The sequence below is a fragment of the Ornithodoros turicata genome, unplaced genomic scaffold, assembly GCF_037126465.1.
Source record: "Ornithodoros turicata isolate Travis unplaced genomic scaffold, ASM3712646v1 ctg00000887.1, whole genome shotgun sequence".
NCBI lineage: Eukaryota > Metazoa > Arthropoda > Arachnida > Ixodida > Argasidae > Ornithodoros > Ornithodoros turicata.
The window spans coordinates 243,114-261,354 of record NW_026999411.1 but is presented as its reverse complement, the minus strand read 5'-3'; the positions used below and the strand labels follow the sequence as shown (position 1 = coordinate 261,354).

The following is an 18,241-nucleotide window of genomic DNA, read 5'->3' as shown; positions in this document are numbered from 1 at the left end:
CTCGACTGATAGCTCTACCAAGAGCATAGTCTTTATTACTTTCTGAGCGTAATCGTTGTCAGTCCGACGAAAGGAGGTGGCAAACCCAGCCCACGGAGTGATAGTGGAAAGAGATAACATGGTCATTGCATCACATCCGGCTTCCGCTGGGATCATGCCTTCCCTTCCCAATTTCAGGAACAGTTGCTTTTTTTAACTATCACTTTGTGTGCTGGGTTGGCAGTTTCTTTTCGTCGGACTGACAACGATTGCACTCAAAACGTCACCAAGCGCTATGCTCTTGGTGCCCCAAAAAAGTATGATGTTCAGCTATTTTTTCCAATGGGATAGCTCCTAAATATCCGTCAATTATCATGAATTTGAGTCCATTCGGCACGCTCTTCACATTAGGGGGTAAAAAAGTGACCTTTACTTGGCAAATTTCAAAGTTCATTTTGCAAAGATTGACATAATTACACTTATATTACAAGACGTTGACATCAGAAGGTGGCAAAAACCTAGTAAGAACAAATGCCATTGACCGCATGATTCTAGGTGGTGTAGTTTTTCTGGGACACGCTGTATGTATGTGTTACATGACGTAAATATTACTTTAATTCTATAATTATGGTATTGTGCTTGTACGTTGTATATTCTGTTTTTCTAAATAAGCTCGTGTAGGCCATCAATGCATAGCGGTACCATAAATTCATCTCTGTTTTTTTAGCAAATGTAGGATCGTACAGCTGTGTGAGATACACGAAACAATGCGTTTCATCTCACATGTGTTGAGCCAGTTCTCTTTAAAGTTGTTATCCACACTTCATAGGCAGCAAATTTCCAGCAGATTTTGTAACACGTACACTTCTAGTTAAGATAATTGAGTATGAGTACCGTACCTCTTTCTCCTGTTCCACCCTAAGAGGTCGCGTTTCCCAAAATTGCTTCGAAAATGGCACTCTTATTATCAAAGATGCCATAATTAGAGTTTCAGGCTAAATCAGGGGGTGTTTATGAACATTTAGCATCAAAAGCTTGCGAGCAGTGACAGTGTGCACAAACATAACCCGGGAGAGAGTCACGACACTCTGCTTCGGTGTCCATAGCTGTCAATACCTCTGTGTGACAGTAAACGCTGTACATGCAGAGAGGTCACTTAGCAAGTACAATTTGATAGTCAGTGACGAACGTCACTCCCTCTCAGAAGAAAGTACAATGTACCTTGTTATGCTAAGTCCCAAAAGTTTTTGGAGTTGTAACCGTGTTCCTCCACACTAAGAGCTAACAGAGAGTATTTTCCGTCTGAAGTAGGGCAATTTGCTTTTACCTCGGAAAAATGCAGAATTCATAGTTCCCTGCTGCGGAGTTCAGGATTTGCCGCAACAGAAAAAGAAGGGCCTCAGTGGTCACTAACATCGCCAGTACATCATCACCTCCTGGAGACGATGTTAGCCGGGCAACGTCAGGAGATGGGATATCCTGCTTACTGACTGAGGAAGGCAACATCCTCTTACTCCCAGCTTCCACTGGATGCTTGGTGAGACGACATAGCGGAGTCGTCATTGCAGGTTACTTGTTTTGCAGGTATTCTTCAAACACCGTAGCTACTGTGCCCAGTCTGAGAATTTGGTGCTTTGCGCCGATGCTAGAGTGAAATACAGAGAACACGCTGTTGAGTAGTATGTCGGAGGCCATGGTTCATTTGTTCTTTCAAAGAGATGCATAAAAAGTACGCAGCTATTAGATTAAATTATTTATGGTTCACACTGCCATCCATGAACTACACCGCATATGAAATATGAAACAATCGCAATGCAGTTACCATGATAGGCAAGCCTGCACCAGCTAGCCTGCATTTACGCTATTCTGGCAATGCAGTTACCTAGGTCAGGACCCCACGATATATTTCCAGCCACTTCTTTCGTAAGGCAGCATTTGAGAGGTACTCGTGGAAAGAAATACGTGGGTCCGACACTGCTTTCTTCGGCTTGCAAAGTTGGACAGTGCAGTACACCATGACGTCTCAAGTCTGACAAACCCAGCACTGAAGACAAACGCCGTCGACCACGCGTGAAAACCAGCCAAAACCAAACGCGGATGACGGCAGTGACGGTATCCGCACGGCATGTGTTGTCTGCCTAGGGGCCCGTATTCAGTGCAACGAACGTGCAGTGGCCGATTGCGCTTGTTTGACCGATCACGGTCAAACAAGCGCACGGAAGCGCACGGAAAGAACTAAAAATGGGATGCAGTACGTAGACTCACCAATAGAAACGCGCGCGGTGCACTGCGCTAAGGGGCCGACGAGGGACACATCACCCATGCGAAGTAATCGTCCAGCGGGCGGCGGAGTGCATACTTTACGCAGGCGGCGACAAAATGTGCTCGACATACATGACATTGTAGCCCCAGTGTCAACGAGTGCTAAGGTGTGGTGTCCATCGACTTGAACGGCAACGTAATTAGGGCAAGGCACATCGGAGCAAAGAACGCGGGGACGGGTTTGCGTCGAAATGGGAACTGCAGCCTGGTCCCCGACAGTATCGCAGGCTGCACAGGTTAGTTTGGGGTCGGAGTCACCAAGGGTGACGACGACCGTCGCCGACGGGGGTAGGGTGACGGCGACCGTGAGCGGCGGCGACCTTCGTCTTGGTCACGTTCGTAGTCATACCGGCGAGGGGCAGCGTAGCGGGTCTGATTCGACTGTGGAGAATAGTCCGGGCGACGACGGCAATACCTCAGGATATGGCCGGGTGAATGGCAGTAGTAGCAAATTGGACTACCGTCCGGAGCGCGCCAAACATCGGTGCGTGCGGGCGCGTCGTAAGGAACGCGGTAGCGCCGGTCAGGTTGGGCCCGAAAGGGCCGGAATGTATCCCGCGGCGGGTTGGGCTGCCGAGGCTGAGACGCGCAAATCGCAGCGTAGGCCTTGACCGATTCGCCGGCTTGTTTGACGGATTGACAGTGGCCGATTGACCTTGTCACTCGCGCAGCATGCCCCAACATGCGGGACGTGTCAACTTTCCATTGAAGGAGTGCGAGAGAAGCGAAGAGGGCCAGCGTCGTTGCTTGAGTTGCATTGCTGCAACGATGCATGTCCTGAATCGATACTTTCTTCATCATATTCCTCCAGTCGTGCCTCCATGGACAACATCGGAATAAAGACGAAAGCAGAAACTCTCGGGACAGTTGTTTGTTGTCGGGACAGTTGTTTGTTCTCGGGAATGTTTTTCCGTGAATGTAAAGGCAGAGGTTGCTTCACGTGCAATAAGAGATGGGCATGAGCAGCTCACACGTTTTTGTGCAATTCTTGGACTACCGCATCCAATGCTCCACAAAACACCTCTGCTTCACAACATTCCTCAGTGACAAGGACAGCAAAGCCCACATGGCAGTTTCAGCAGCTAAAATCTATGGGGAAACCCCTATCATGAAAGAAGACTGCACGAACCACGTGGCGAAGCGACTTAAAACTGCACTCTGTAAACTGAAGGTGCCACTTCCGCGTGGTGAAAAGGTAAAAGACAATGCCATCCACAGACTACAAACATACATTCAGGTTGCTATCACAAGCAACGAGGCAGCATACATGGAATGTTCTGCGCAGTATGAGCCTCCTTCCATTCTTGCTCCACTGATGCAGATAATAACCACAAGTATTGTCCAGAAGGAGCATACTCGTAGTGCAAGCATCAAAGAGCCCAAGCCTCAGGTGAGCCAGCAACAGCTCACACTCCCATCCTAACAAGTTCATAGGCCAAGGCGATACTCCCGACCTACCAGAGGCTCACAGATAAAAAAGCTGCTGTCCAGGTGTGTGCAAGGCAAGACACAGAATGCTGCTGAATCACTAAATAGCAAAATCTGGACACTTTGTCCAAAGACGAGGTTTGCTCCACAAACTGTTGTAGAGACGCCTACTGCAATTGCTGTGTTGCGGTTCAAACGGGGACACACTGAGTTTGAGCAGGTGCTGCAGGAGCTGGGTGTCCTTGCATCTGAGGACCTGATCAGACTGAGCGATGCACGTGACAAAAAGTGCAGAAAAGCATGTCACAAAAACAGACTGCAGAGTCAAGGTTCCATCGCTGCCACAGGGTAAAGAAAGCTCACACTGAGAACACTGCTCGGAGGCAACATGAGGGGCCAACATATGCCGCCTGAGAATTTTAAACCTCGTCACTGTGTAGCAACCAGGACTGCTTACTCACATAATGTTGAAAATTTTGGTCAATTTTCATGTTGTAAACACAAATTTGAAACTTTCATATGCACTTATAATTTTTCTGGCATTTGTGCAACTTCATAATTTGTGCATCGATGTTCTTGCACTTAACCTCTTCAATGTTTTGGATGAGCTACACTTGTCCTCGAAGTCCGCTGCCTCAAATGCCTGGATGAGTGTGACTCTTCCTCGTAAAAATATTTCTCCTGAGATTGCTTTGGACGATCCTGGCTCGTCCATGCAATGTTTTGCTTCCAGAAGGGTAGAGGGCAGCACGGCACAACCCGGAGCGAGCTTCGCACCACCAATTGCAGGCGAAGGAAGGGGGATACGCTGGCAACAAGGATTTTTAAACATGGCGTCCGGCAGCTCCTCCGCTGCACTGCGAGCTACGCATTTGTCGCGAAAAAGAAGTTGTCCTGATATTTCAGAGGACTCGGACAGTGACTCGAGTAATGTGTGCTTGGGAAGTGGCGATGACGACAGCGATTCAGCATCTTTGAGCTCTTCCAGCGAAGAGGATGGCGACGGCGCAGCTGTTTTAGGGAGCAGTCGTCAATGGTGTGTGATAAACAAAGATGTCTCACCGCCTTCACCTAACCCAATTCCCATTCACAGGGTCGCCTGGGAAGCAGGTCGACATTTCCGATGTCAATGAGGTTACAGAGTACTTTGAGGCATTTCTGACGGACGACATCATCGAACGAATAGCAAGTGAGACCAACTGGTACGTGAACCATAAATAAGGCCACCCGTTTTCCGCGATTCCGTGATTCCGCAAAAATGCGCGGAATTGCGACTTGGCCGCAGAATACAAGATTCCGTGTGGAATCCCGCAGAATTCCTCTTTTTTGCCGTAAATTCGATTTCAGCCGGATCGATTTCCCGCGTCCTGCGCCATTTTTTGTCTTAACTTCAGAAAATGAACGCCACAAATGTTCCCGGAATTCAAAACGCGTGCCTGCGCGCGCCCGCGGTGGCAAGGGGCAAGGAGCAACACCGGCGCCGCACGCGGCGCATCGACGGGACTTTACTTTCGTTTCTGCCATCTCGCTCTGTTGTTTTCGAGTGCGAAGTGTGGAAATGTCTAAGCGGTCCCATCTGGAAAACAAAGATGCCAAAGAACGGGTACGTGAGTACAGCACGGAGGACTTTTACGAAGACAGCGGTTTACTTTTCTGCCGGCCTTGCGCGAAAACTATTGACCACCAACGCAAGTCTACGATTGACGACCACATCAGAAGCAGCAGCCACCGGAAAAATGTCGGAAAAGCAAAAGTGGACCCAACGGCGCCTGGATCGGGGCTGCAAAAATGGACCAGACTGCAAACTTTAGAAACCGTTTTAACGGCAAAAGAGGCAAGGGAGGACCTGGTGCACGAATTCTTGGACATGCTTGTGTCGGCCAACATTCCAATAGAAAAGACTGACCATCCGAAAGTGCACACGTTCTTGCAGAAGCGGGTTACAAATGGGGGATCAGTCCCTTTGGCCAAAAATCTTCGGAACAGGCTTCCAGAACTTCACTACCTAACAGCTACTTCCAGAACAGCACTAAAAGGCATGTTCAGCGGTGCCACTGTATCGGTCGTCATCGACGAAACGACCGACGGTCGAGCGAAATCCGTTGTGAACGTACTGTTCGTTAAGGCGTCATCAACTGGCGACTCATTGCAACCAGTCCTTGTGGACGTGATGTTCACAAATGAGGTGAGCGCCGCAGTAATCGGCCGGATCGTCGTCAAGGCACTCACGACGTACGGTGTTGAGTTCGAAGACGTAACTGCGCTTGTCACCGACAGCGCGTCATATATGAAGAAAGCATTTCGCGAATGCATCCAACCACTGTGCTCCAACGCCGTCCACGTGACGTGTGTAGCGCATGGTGTCAATCTGATCGGCGCGACTATGTACAAATCATTTCCCCTCGTGCACAAGTACGTTGGGGAAATGAAGAAGGCTTTTCAACTTTCGAGCAGAAAGCGCGCACTGTTCAAGGCTCATCTGCAAGAATGTGGTGTGGAAAACCCCAGGGTGCCACCAGCCCCTGTGAAAACCAGATGGAATTCATGGATTGAGGCTGTGGAGCTCCACTCTGAGTACTTTGAGCACTACCCCTCTCTTTTGGAAAAAGTACAAGAAAGGTATGGAGATGCTGCTGGAGTAGACAGTTTAGTTTCCATGATGCAAGAAATATATACAGAGCTGAAGTACACCACTCGGTGTATTGCCATTTTTGGCAAAAAGGTGGCCAGCCTGTTGAAGGCTGCAGAAGGTCAGGAAGTGGCTGCACACAAGGTGTACAATGCCTTGTTTGCACTCTGGGGACACCTTAAAGCAGCATCTTTGGAAGATTACGTAGCCCTTATGAGGCAAGAGGGTGTGCAAGATGATGAAGCTGCTTATGTAGGAGAACAAATAAGAAGCAGAATGTGCCAGGCTGCCCTGCCCGCAAAGCACAAGAGCTCTTGCAAAAAAGTCACACCTGGAAATTTTTCAAGAGTATGAGGGCCCTAGACCCGCTGCAACTAAAGTCAATGTCATATGAACTTTGTGACTATGAGAACATCCCGGGTATAGGAAGAGATGCTGGAAACCTAGCAGCTGAGTGGTTGCTGTATATCAATACTGCAGAAAGACTGCAAGTCTTCTGACCGTGACCTGGCCCCATGTGTCTCGAAGCAAGTTGACCCACCGCCACAGCCCTTTGACATCATTGGCTTTTGGGATGGCATGAAAACACTGACGCCGGCACTGGCATCAATTGCAGTCAAGTACCTGTGTGTACCCATAAACTCTGTTGATGCAGAGAGATCATTCAGCAGATATAAGATGATTGTCAGTGATAAACGTCATTCTCTGTCAGATGAGAATACGAAGTACCATCTCATGCTTAGCCACAACAGCTTTTTAATGCTGTAGCTTCTTTCTGTATCTTGGGGGCCCAATAAAGATCTTTCTGTTTGAACTCAACACCGTTGAGCATGTGTCGCAGAAAAACGCAGAATTCACAATCCCCTGCCGCGGAATTCAGGATCTGCCGCAGCAGAAAATGGGTGGCCTTAACCATAAATTGCTCATAACTCCGATAGCGCACTCCCAGGTGACTAAGTGGGCTCCAGTGACGGCAAGTGAAATCAGAGTACAGTCAAAGTCATTTACAATGAACGCCTTTATAACGAAAAGACCGTTACAACGAAAGTTTTTCACGGTCCCGTCAGCGCCCCATAGGGCCCAATGTATATTTCCAACCTTTAGAACGAATTCCTTTACAACAAAACTACCGAAATAACAAAGTTATTTTTCGGTCCGATGGGCAAGGCGCACGACGCATACAACGAAGTTCAGGTGGTGATGAGACGTGTGCACAAGTCACGCCACGGTCCTCGTTTTCGGCATGTGCGCGGTTTTGTGAACGGATTAGCGGAAGACGCGGGCGGAGGTCATGTGCCCTTCTGAGTCACTATTGGAGATGACCGCATATGAATAGCAAAACGAAGAGTCCACAGAGGGTTTTGGAATTTTTACTGCTGGGGTACTGACTGGGCTGAATGGGGCATAACACGTGCTGGAGATGAAAGTTAATCACCCTTTCGGGCATGTTAAAAAGGGGGAGAAGCTGACCGGTGTTCATAAGGCTAGTCTGCCAGAGATCGCCGGTCGTCCGCGATGGCTACAAAGAAAGCGTCCATGACAAGAAAGCAGTTCTCCCTGGCGGAGAAAATGGCCGTTTTGAACGCGGTTGACACCGGAAGAAAGAAATGAGACGTAGCCAGGGAGTTCGGAATCAGCGTATCCACACTGTCAACGTTCCTAAAAGACCGGGCCAAGCTTGAAAGGGAATACGGCAACAGCGGAGGTGCACCATCACGGAAAAGAATTTGCAGTTTTCACAGTCGTAGGGATCGCTCTACCGTGCTTGGCATTCCGAAAACAGAACCTCATAACCCGCGACAATGGCGACACTGCTCATCGGTTCCCCGAAGCGTAACGTAAACAAACCTTTACGACATGTCCATCCTCGTGGTTCGTGATACGCCATGCTCCGGGTAGAACGTAAAGCTCGTGTTCAGAAATTCCGTTGATATATTGATGTGTTGTGAAGGAAGTTGTGAATGGAAGTAGTACACCTAAAGCTTCATTTTGGCGACGACCCTGTGTTCGTTCACGCCACTTCCGTCCACGTCCGTTTACACACATATATAATAGCATCGTGACTAGTGCGGACTATAATATTGATGCACATTCCTTTTTAACAAAGTCACCTTTACAATGAATATTTCCCGCGGCCCCGTGGAGTTCATTGTAAAGGACTTTGACTGTACTCATTGCCCTGCTGCAGCTTCAGGGGGTAATTCAAAAACCTCGTGAATGCTGGTACTGGTCGGAAGACCAACTTTTGTTTACGCCGGCATTTTCAAGTGTGATGTCCTACAACCGCTTCCAAGCCATTATGAGGATGCTGCATTTTGTGGACAATGAGGCTGACGATGACGAGCATCATCCGGCACCCAAGCCAGGCAAGATATGGCCTTTCTATTCCCAGCTTGTGGCCAGATACCGGAATACATACACGCCAGAGAGAGAGATGTATCTATTGATGAAAGTCTGATGTTGTTCAAGGGTCACCCGAGCTGGATTCAATAGATTCCTCTAAAAAGAGCGAGGTTCAGCATCAAATTTTTCTTCTTATGTGAGGCTCAGTCCAGCTACAGTATAACCTCGATAATTCGAACTCACTTAATTTGAAATCCCACTTAATTTGCTATGGTCCTGAGCTCACGCGTTGCAATCTGACCGCACTGTTCAAAGATCACCCGTCCCGCATCCCGCTTAATTTGTATGTTTTCCATGGCCCTCCGCAAGCCCTGACTGCACACAAACCGCGACCCGAATGCTCCCGACTGCTCTACGAGCGAGCGTAAGAACCGCGTGACATAGCAACCAATCACGTGCCGTGCTGCGCCACTTTCCTACCCCCCCCCCCCCCCCCCCCCCCCCCCGATGTTCATTTGCGCCATTGTTGCTCTGCTGCACGCTGGTTCACTGTGCTTTAGTTTCGCTTCATTTCGTGGGTGGTAGTCTCTGTCGACGTGCACGGATTGCTTCATAGTTTGCTCCCTGGCAGCTCGTGTCAAGGACAACATGCCCAAGTACAGGACACCGATGATGAAAGAAAAGGTAGCAATCATCGAGGCTGCAAGATCAACAGCGTGCTCAGGAACGCTTGCCCAGCAGTTCGGTGTTCCGCCCTCCACTCTATGGACTGTTTTAAAGAACAGTGAGAAGATTGTGACTGAGTATGGAAAGACATATTCATCAAAGCGGTCACGTGTACTGATTTCAGCCTTTTCGGAACTCGGAGACAGCCTCGGTCATGTGGCTCAACAAGATGACGGCAGCAAATCTTCCCGTGAATGGAACTATCTTGAGGAACAAGGCACGTGATCTTGCAGATCAACTGGGATGCGAGAACTTCAGCTGCAGCAACGGGTGGTTTTGTAGTTTTAAGACGCGCCACAATCTGACGTACCTTAAAGGGTGTGGGGAAAAGTGGGAGCGTGAATGAAGAAGTCGTAACCAACTGGAGGTCACATACGCTACAGCCACTTTTGGAAGAATACCACCCCGATGACGTTTTCAACTTGGACGAAGCCACACTCTTGTATAAGATGCTTCCAGCTCATACATTTACAGCCACGTCGAAAGCCACATGGGAAAAGCAGAAGAAAGATCGTATATCAGTCTTGTTTGGTGCAACTGCATCTGGTTCAGAGAAGCTGCCTGTTCTAATAATCGGCAAATACGCAAAACCCAGATGTTTCAAGAATGCACGCCTGCCGCAGCAACACCAAAGCCAGGGTAACATCTGCACTCATTGAACAGTACATCAGAGTTATGGACCGAAAGTTCAGTGCAAAGGGTCGCTGCGTCGTCTTCACTGTCAACAACTGTTCTACGCATGGTGCCATTCAGAACCTCCAGGCGATACGAATCGTATTTCTGCCTCCGAACACGACGTCGATTTCGCTGCCAATGGATCAGGGTGTTATTCTACAGACAGGAAAGATCTACAGCAGCCACGTTCTTAGAAGAATGCTCCTGTGTTATGAAAACGGCAAGGACTTGCTGGGAGCCATATCACTGATGGCGTATTCTTGGAAGCTGCTGAAGTCTTCCATGATCGAGCAGTGCTTCCGGCATGCTGGGTTCTTCTCACCAGACACAGCACTGGATTCTACGGAGGGAGTGACCTCGATCGACAGCGGGGAAGATGGCAACTTTTTAAGGCTTTGGGAGCAGGCGAACATGCAGTCTCCTGACGGAGCAGCGAGCTGTGGGAATGACGATGGTGGTGACGAGCCTCCGCGCGTGCCGTCGTTCTCCGAAGTGCTCGGTGCCGTTAGCATTGTGCGCGGCTTTGTGGAAACTAACGGTGCACATGGTGACATGATGGATTTAGTGACCTGTCTTGAAAGAACAGTGGCGTGCGAAGGCAGTTTTCGCACGGGACAGACGAAGATAAGTGACTTCTTTCTGTCTTAGCACCCTTACACTTAGAAGTTCCATCAATAAACTATGTTGGACTTATTTTTTGTCTGGGATCGCTTAATTCGAAAATTTTCTGCCATCCAGGAGACTTCGAATTAACGAGGTTCTACTGTATACAGTAAAATCTCATTCACTCAAACACCCACCATCCAGACCAGTTTGACTTGAGCAGTATTTTCACTTATCAAACAACTGAAAGGTCTGATAAAAATTGGCCCCTAAACAGCTGGCACTTAAGGGGGTACGCGGGGATCAACTCGCGAAAAATGACAAAAAAACGGATTTTTTGGAAATAGCACTTTTGGTGACAAAGATCTGTCTTCTATATAATCCCAGAGTATTTTTGCTCAAATCCGCCTCAAAGAGCCCCAAAACTCGTTTTTTCTCAGGCATGGTAGCAGGCAATATTGGAAAAATGACGAAAAATCATTGTTTTTCAAACAGCCATGTCTCGGGAACGACATCACCGAGCGACGTCATCTTTGCACCAATCGACGGTACTTTTAGCCCTCTTCAAAGTTCCCGCGTATCCGAACTTCTCCAGTGAGAAGCGCTCCGACGAAAAGGGAAAGTTCCAAGGCCCCGAAGCGAGAAATCCGTGCCACATGATTTGTGTGCGCGTTAAGATTGGCCGCTCCTCAGTTGCCCTTGGCATCCGGCTCCTATGGCCGCCGGAGTGTCTGCTCTTTCTCACGAGGGGATTGTGATCGCAACTTTTAGTTCCTATTTCTTGCTGTGTTTTCGAACGTGGACGATTCTTACGATGGACAAATGAGTTTTGAAATGAAAGTACGGCGCCGTCCAGCATTTCGGAAGCCGAAAGCGGAAGCTGTCGACGAGAAAGAAGAAAAAGGCTCCTGCGCCGGAATTCGAAAGCGAGCGCTTTGTTGACGTGTTTAGCGGTGGTGATGTCGTCGAAGCACGACGAAATACTTCTTTTGATGTTATTGTCGAAGCACTATCCAGTACTTCTTCCGATAATATTCTGGAGGCTGTGCCATTCACGAGCTCAGGTTGCACAGTCCAAGTTCATTTGGAGTCAGCGGTGGTGTGCCGCAGGAGTACAAGCGTCGTGGACTTCGGTGTCTGGCACTGAGCCAAAACTTAGGCTAATTCGTGATGATCTCGACCATTGGCATTCCCAAGGTTTTCTCCAAGGGGTTTGCCCAAGTAGAGCCTAGGTGGTTGGGTGGGGGCAAAGCTTGCAGCCCCCCTCTCCCGCGCTCGGTACGCCTATGATCCCAACCCTGAGGAACTGCAGAACCCTACGAGCATCTGTTATGCAAAGCTAACAAGAGCTAACGAGCTAACAACGGCATTGGGCACGAGTTTACTGCCTTGTCAGACTTTTGATCAAAGGCAAAAACAGTCAAAGTGCATCAAACAAAGCGCCAGAATGCAAGCGAACCTGTGCACAAAAGACTACACTGCTGGAGCGTTCTAATTTGCAGTAAAGAGAGCGTGAAACTTTGCGCTTCATTTTCTTAAAAAACTGTTCGCTCTACCTGCTTCGCTTGTGAAACTGATATCTCCGTAACGACTCTGTCTATATTGGTGCGGTCCGTTTTCTTACAATCACTGAACATTCCTACAGGTCGTGATATTCTTATTTTTGCAGGTAAATCAATTTACAATTTGCTATCGTCATACGTTTACAGTGAAACCCGCCTATAACGATATTCACGGTCATCGCGAATTCAATCGTTATACGGGGGACATCGCTACAGGAGGGTTGACCGTGGATAGCGTCACGCTGCGGAAATAGCAAACTGCGCGCCCTCTCACGCGCGATGCAAAAGAGACACGCAACGATAAAGGCTCGGGAAATTGTCTTTTATTGAAAATACGTCGTTATTTTCGATTGCACTTGGCCCTCATTGCAAAGGCGAACAACGTCACGTTCAACTGTGTCTAAGTGGGCGAAATATTGGGCCGGGAGCCCTCGTTTCACAATTAAATTTCGGAGGAAGTCGACAGCAAGGAGCGCGCTTCCACATGTTGTCGTTGACGAGGCGGTTTCATCCTCATCTGACGTGCTGTCTTCATCTGCGTCACGGGATTGTATTTCCTGGACAATTGTATCTTCCGTCACCGGCTCGGTCACCAAGACGTCATTGTCTACGCGGAGGTACTCGTCCAACGACGTGTCTTTCCCTACCAAGTTGGAGTTCCTGGCCTGTTCCCACATGCGTTCAGTGTCGGCGGCAGCAAAGTCTGCGTCGTCGTCATCATCGTTGATGATTGTTTCGAGATTGGGCGGAACGAAACCTCCTTTCAAAAAGAAGTTTCGTATCGTGGAGCGCCGCACCTCATACCACGCTGCACTCAGAAACTGAACAGCCATTGACGCCGTTACTTTCAGTTCCGGGACATGGTCCTGTCCCAGCGCTCTGCTCTGGTCAATGTTGAAGATAATTCTGTCGACCACACGTCGTCTGTAAAACAGCTTCACGTTGGCGATCACGCCCATGTCCATAGGTTGAAGCCCAGCAGTAGTATTCGGCGGCAGAAAAAGAACTTCCACTGACATTAGGTTCGCCTCAACATGGTGTGCCGTACAGTTATCAAGGAGCAATAGAACCTTCCGTTGCTTTCTTCGCATTTCAGCATCGAACTCTTCAAGTCACTCCTTGAAAAGCTCGCGGGTCATCCATGCTTTGGTATTGTTGCGGTACCGCACAGGCATCGCTGCGGCACTTGTAAAGCCACGCGGCCTCTTCGATTTCCCAATGACAAACAGCGTTCTGCGGTCGCTACCGTCCATATTTGCACAAAGGAACACTGTGAGTCGTACCTTCCTGTGTTTTCTACCTGCACAGTCTTCTCCCTTAAGAGCGTGTGTTCCTGAAGGTAGCAGCTGGTAAAACAGTCCACAGCTTCATCACCGTTGTAGATGTCTCTCTCTTCGTATCTATCAAAGATGTCCCGCAGATGCTGGTCCAACCATGCCGCCTTCCCGGCACTGTTCTTCCCGGCACCTTTGTTCTGTGCTGATGGTCCTCGATAATCGCCAGCTTGACACTCAAGTCAATCGCTTTTCGTTTTATTGGCTGAGACGCCATCGTTGACGACGCTACCGGTGATGCGCAAACGCAGGGGCCGGGAGCAGAATGTCACAAATCGCAACTTGCTGGAGTAGAGTGACCGTGGCGACCGGAACAAAAGAGGTCACGTAGTCGCACAAAAGGGGTTCGTGTGCAAAGGGTGCTATGACCTATGACTCAGGGCACAGCCCCGCGGCGTTCCGTTCCTGGTTCTTCCTCTGTCCTACAATTCGCGGAAGGGCATAGCACCCGACAGCGCACGTCATGCAAGAGCGTGCACGCGGGCGGCGGCCATCGTTGGACGAGTACTTGGAACGGCGATCTCTATCGTTACACGAGGGTCAATTGTCCATAGACATAATGTATTTTCTGACGATAAAAATAGAAACGATCGTTTTATTAGGTTTATCGTTGTGCGAGGGATCGTTATGCACGGGTTTGACTAGATGCGTCAGTTGCGACCGCATGCAGAGAAATGAAAACCAGAAATTGTCATAGTGGAAATTGAAAAAGCTAAGAATGTCACAACCTCAACCACACATTTGGGGATACACTCCAAGTTCAAGCTGTCTTCTGTCACATTTTTCAAACTCTGCAGGCCTTTCACAAAATTAAGATTTTGTAATTTGTAAAAATTTGTAAAAAAAAAGTTTTAGAGATGTCACAATATTTTTTCTGGTAAATTCACTTTGAGGGCATTATCAACGATGGTGCAAATTTTCATCATAATCTATTAAGAAACAAAAAAGTTTGTGTTGATCCCCACGTCCCTCCTTAAGGTGGTCGGGCACCCAAACTTTTGAAAAATTTCGAAAAGAAATCGAAAGTTGGATTGATTTCGAAACCGAAACTAGGACGTCTAGGGCACATTTTCGCGCAAAAAGTTTTTGATTGCGCCATATAGAACGGGAGATCCGAGGAATTTCTTAGAATTGGTCACGCCCCTCGTGAACCGAAAGTGTGACCGAAAGCAGGCATTTAAATTATTAAAAACGCAACGAAAAATTCTAAGCGGTATCTCACGCGTTTGGCTACACACCGGGCATCGTCTGGCAACCATTCTGTGATGGTTGGAAATTTCCACGTTGTTCTGTTCGCGCTTCGAAGAAATCGTTCTACAGTTTTCCTTTTCGTTATTCGTTTCGTTTTCAGTGTTTAGATAGTATATTTTTGACTGTGCCTGTGTGAAACTGATGTGCAATGGGCAAGGGTCGCGCGGTGAGAACGAAGAAGCGAAAATTCACTGGCAATCGTTACGTGACTCGCGACAAGGTGCGCAAGCTACAGCATGACGACGACACAGCCCCTTGTGATACCACAGCGAGCTCGTCAAAACTTCGAGGGATACCAGGTCCAGGCAATGTTCCATCAGGCTCAGCACTCTCTGGTTTCCGCTTGCTTGATGTCACGCTTTTGGAGAACGTATTTCAAGCCTTGGCATGTTCGAACTGTGGTGGAATTGGCCTTGAACTTAGTGAAACCACTGTCGAAGGACTGTCCTCAAAAATGTGCCTCACCTGTACGCATTGTGCCGAGGAAACTACTTTCCAGACATCTACAAAGAGTGGAAAGGCTGCTGACGTCAACACGCGATTTGTCTATGCTATGAGACAGATCGGCAAGGGCAGAAGCAGTGCAAGGCGGTTTTGTGCAACGATGAACATGCCGCCACCGCTAAGGAAAAAGTCATATGGATCACATGCGAAGAAGCTCAAAGCCGCTGCAATGCAGGCAGCAGAAGAGTCCATGTTGACGGCTTCCAAAGTTGTCAAATCATTGAAAGGGGTTGATGATGATGGTGTGGCAAAATGCGGGTACTCAGTTGACGGAACATGGCAGAAGCGAGGCTACAGTTCCCCCAATGGCTGCGTTAGCGTCATTTCTATCGAAGCAGGGAAGGTACTTGACGTTGAGGCCATGTCATCATTCTGCCAGGTGTGCCAAAAAATGGAGAAACTACAGAAAAGCTCAGTGGAGTACCTGCTCAAGGATCATGCGTGCTCATCCAACTATAAGGGCTCAGCACCAAACATGGAACCTGTCGGCGTGTACCGAATATTCGAAGGGTCAGTTCAGAATCGAGGACTGCTGTACAATGAATACTACGGTGATGGGGACTCAAAGAGTTTCCTAAAGGTCAAGGACATTTACGAAGGGGAGACTGTGAAGAAGTTCGAGTGCATTGGCCATGTCCAAAAGAGAGTTGGAACAAGACTTCGTAAATTGAAGAAAGCAGTGTCAGGACTAGGAGGAAAAGGAAAGCTGACAGACTCCTTCATCGACAGGCTGCAGAACTACTACGGCATTGCTATTCGGAGCAATCCAAACAATTTGACAGCCATGAAAAGTGCTGAATAGCATCATTTTTTCACTGTTGCTCATCAAAGGAGAAGCCAATGCATGGGCAATGCCCAAGAGGGCGGGACAGCTGGTACCGCGTCCAGAGGAATGCTGCTGAGGGACGACAGGGTCAGTTCAAGGAGAAGGGTGGACTGCCCCAAGACATCGTCAACAAGGTGAAGCCGACATACATGGAGTTGTGTCGGGATGAGCTGCTCTCAAAGTGTCTTCATGGCAAGACACAGAACAACAATGAGTGCTTCAATGGTGTGGTGTGGCAACGGGTACCAAAAAATACTTTTGTTGGGCGTGAAACTATGGAGTTTGGTTTAGCAGATGCTATAGTACAGTTCAACGATGGTTTCAGAGGCCTACTACGTGTGTTTGAACTGCTTGGAATAAGTGCAGGATATTATACGAGCACTGGGTATATGAAGCAAGATGAGGAAAGGATTTCCAAGAGCTTGCGCTGCACGACAACCTCTGCGAAACAAGGCAGGAAGGTGCTTCGGGCAAGACGGAAGAAGAAAATTCAGAAGGACGAGGTGAATGAAGGCCTGACGTACAAGCCTGGGGAGTTTTAGGAGCCTACGGACATCTTCTTATGAGATACTTGTAAATATGTCAGAAAAATCCAATTTTCTCAAATACGCATTTTTTGCTTATTTTCAAGACGGAAAACAGGATATCTCAAAAAGTATCCGCCACACATGCATGATTTTTTGCACACACACTGCCAGGGTACTTGGCTCTGTACTGAACTAGAATGGTGTCATTCTATCGGTAATCTTCTGTTTGGGAGCTTCTTACGTAAGACAACCCCCCATTTTTTTTCACCAAAAAATTTCAAAAAATCACCAAAAATTAGTTTCTTCAGAGAAGTAAGCGATTCTAGGTCATTTCACTTGGCAGGCTTCAATAAAGCAGCATGCCAAATGTCAGCAGCATTGAGGTACTGGTTGTCGTGTTATCACGTACGGGGAAAATGGCATTTTTTCAACGTTTTTGCAGATGTAACAAAAATCGAGTGCAAAAAATTCACAATTTTATGCCTGTAGCTGTGTCAACCCATCAGCAATCAGTCCACGAACTCCAAATATGTTATTACTCTGGGAGGAACACAAAAAAATTACGGCTAGGCTGAACAAATGTTTCGTCCCAGGCGACATTTTTCATCTGTTTAAGTCGAGTTTCACTTCGGATCGGTAACCACCACCTTTCTCGACTATGGATCGCCATGATCGGCCAAGTGCTTCAAGCCAGCCAACACAATCCAATCCAAGTTCGCGTGATCAAGAGTCGACAGGATCAAGACTTGCGTAATTCCAAAACTAGCGCGAGACGCTGTGCGCGGGCTAGGCTGTTCGGCGCCAAAGATGCTAGATGAGGATGCAGTGAAGTGGAAGTCAAGAACTGTGTGTACTGTGCGCACAATGTGATGTTTTGCACGACATGTCATAGTCGACGCTGAGGCAATGCAGGGCAAAGCCTGTCACGCTTGCAAAAAAGCGCGAGCTGATAGCAGCGGTTGAAGCCGGCACAAAATCAAAAGGTGAGATTGCCGCGGACTTCCGGATACCAAAGAGCACGTTGTCCACAATTTTGGTGAAGAAGTCGAAGATTTTGTTAAACGATTTCGACGAAAGCAGGTATTATTTACATTACTGGAATACAGGCCGTGCACGGGACATTGTGGGCGTTCAACTTAAGCCTAATTTTGTTCTTAACTGGCGTTTGACTTAATGAGATTTTAATGTACCACCACCTGGTATATGGAACAGTACCATATACACAGGAAACGGACCTGATCTCAGCTCGCCCTCTGTACCGACTGACCAAGAGTACGCCATGAGCACAAAGGTTGTGCTGAAATTCATGGATCCACTCCTAGACAAGGGGTATTGCCTGACTATTGACAATTTCTATACGTCCCCCACAGTAGTCGACATCCACATTGCTCGACACACCGACGTGTATGGAACCGTGCAATCAAACTGGAAAGACCTCCCAGACTCCTTCAAGTCTCCCAAGATAAAAAAGGGAGAGATTCAGGCCATCAAGAAAGGAATGGCCATCGCTCTCCAGTGGAAGGACAAAAAGG

The 18,241-nt window shown here is 48.2% G+C and overlaps 3 protein-coding genes and 1 pseudogene across 3 annotated transcripts; 3 read left to right on the top strand and 1 right to left on the bottom strand.

Moving 5' to 3' along the window:
* Positions 1-3,253: 3,253 nt before the first annotated feature.
* Positions 3,254-4,152, top strand: LOC135375543 (uncharacterized). The gene is given in 4 exon segments (XM_064608225.1): positions 3,254-3,554; positions 3,557-3,774; positions 3,776-4,016; positions 4,019-4,152. Coding segments are annotated over 4 exon segments (894 nt in total).
* Positions 4,153-5,767: 1,615 nt separating this feature from the next.
* On the top strand, positions 5,768-7,179 carry LOC135375555 (uncharacterized; annotated as a pseudogene).
* A 2,854-nt stretch (positions 7,180-10,033) lies between these two features.
* LOC135375542 (uncharacterized) lies at positions 10,034-10,750 on the top strand. The gene has a single exon (XM_064608224.1). The coding sequence runs from the start codon at positions 10,034-10,036 to the stop codon at positions 10,748-10,750; it is 717 nt and encodes a 238-aa protein (XP_064464294.1).
* A 1,840-nt stretch (positions 10,751-12,590) lies between these two features.
* On the bottom strand, positions 12,591-13,226 carry LOC135375541 (tigger transposable element-derived protein 6-like). The gene has a single exon (XM_064608223.1). It carries the CDS (start codon positions 13,224-13,226, stop codon positions 12,591-12,593), a length of 636 nt encoding a protein of 211 aa, XP_064464293.1.
* Between the last annotated feature and the right edge of the window lie 5,015 nt (positions 13,227-18,241).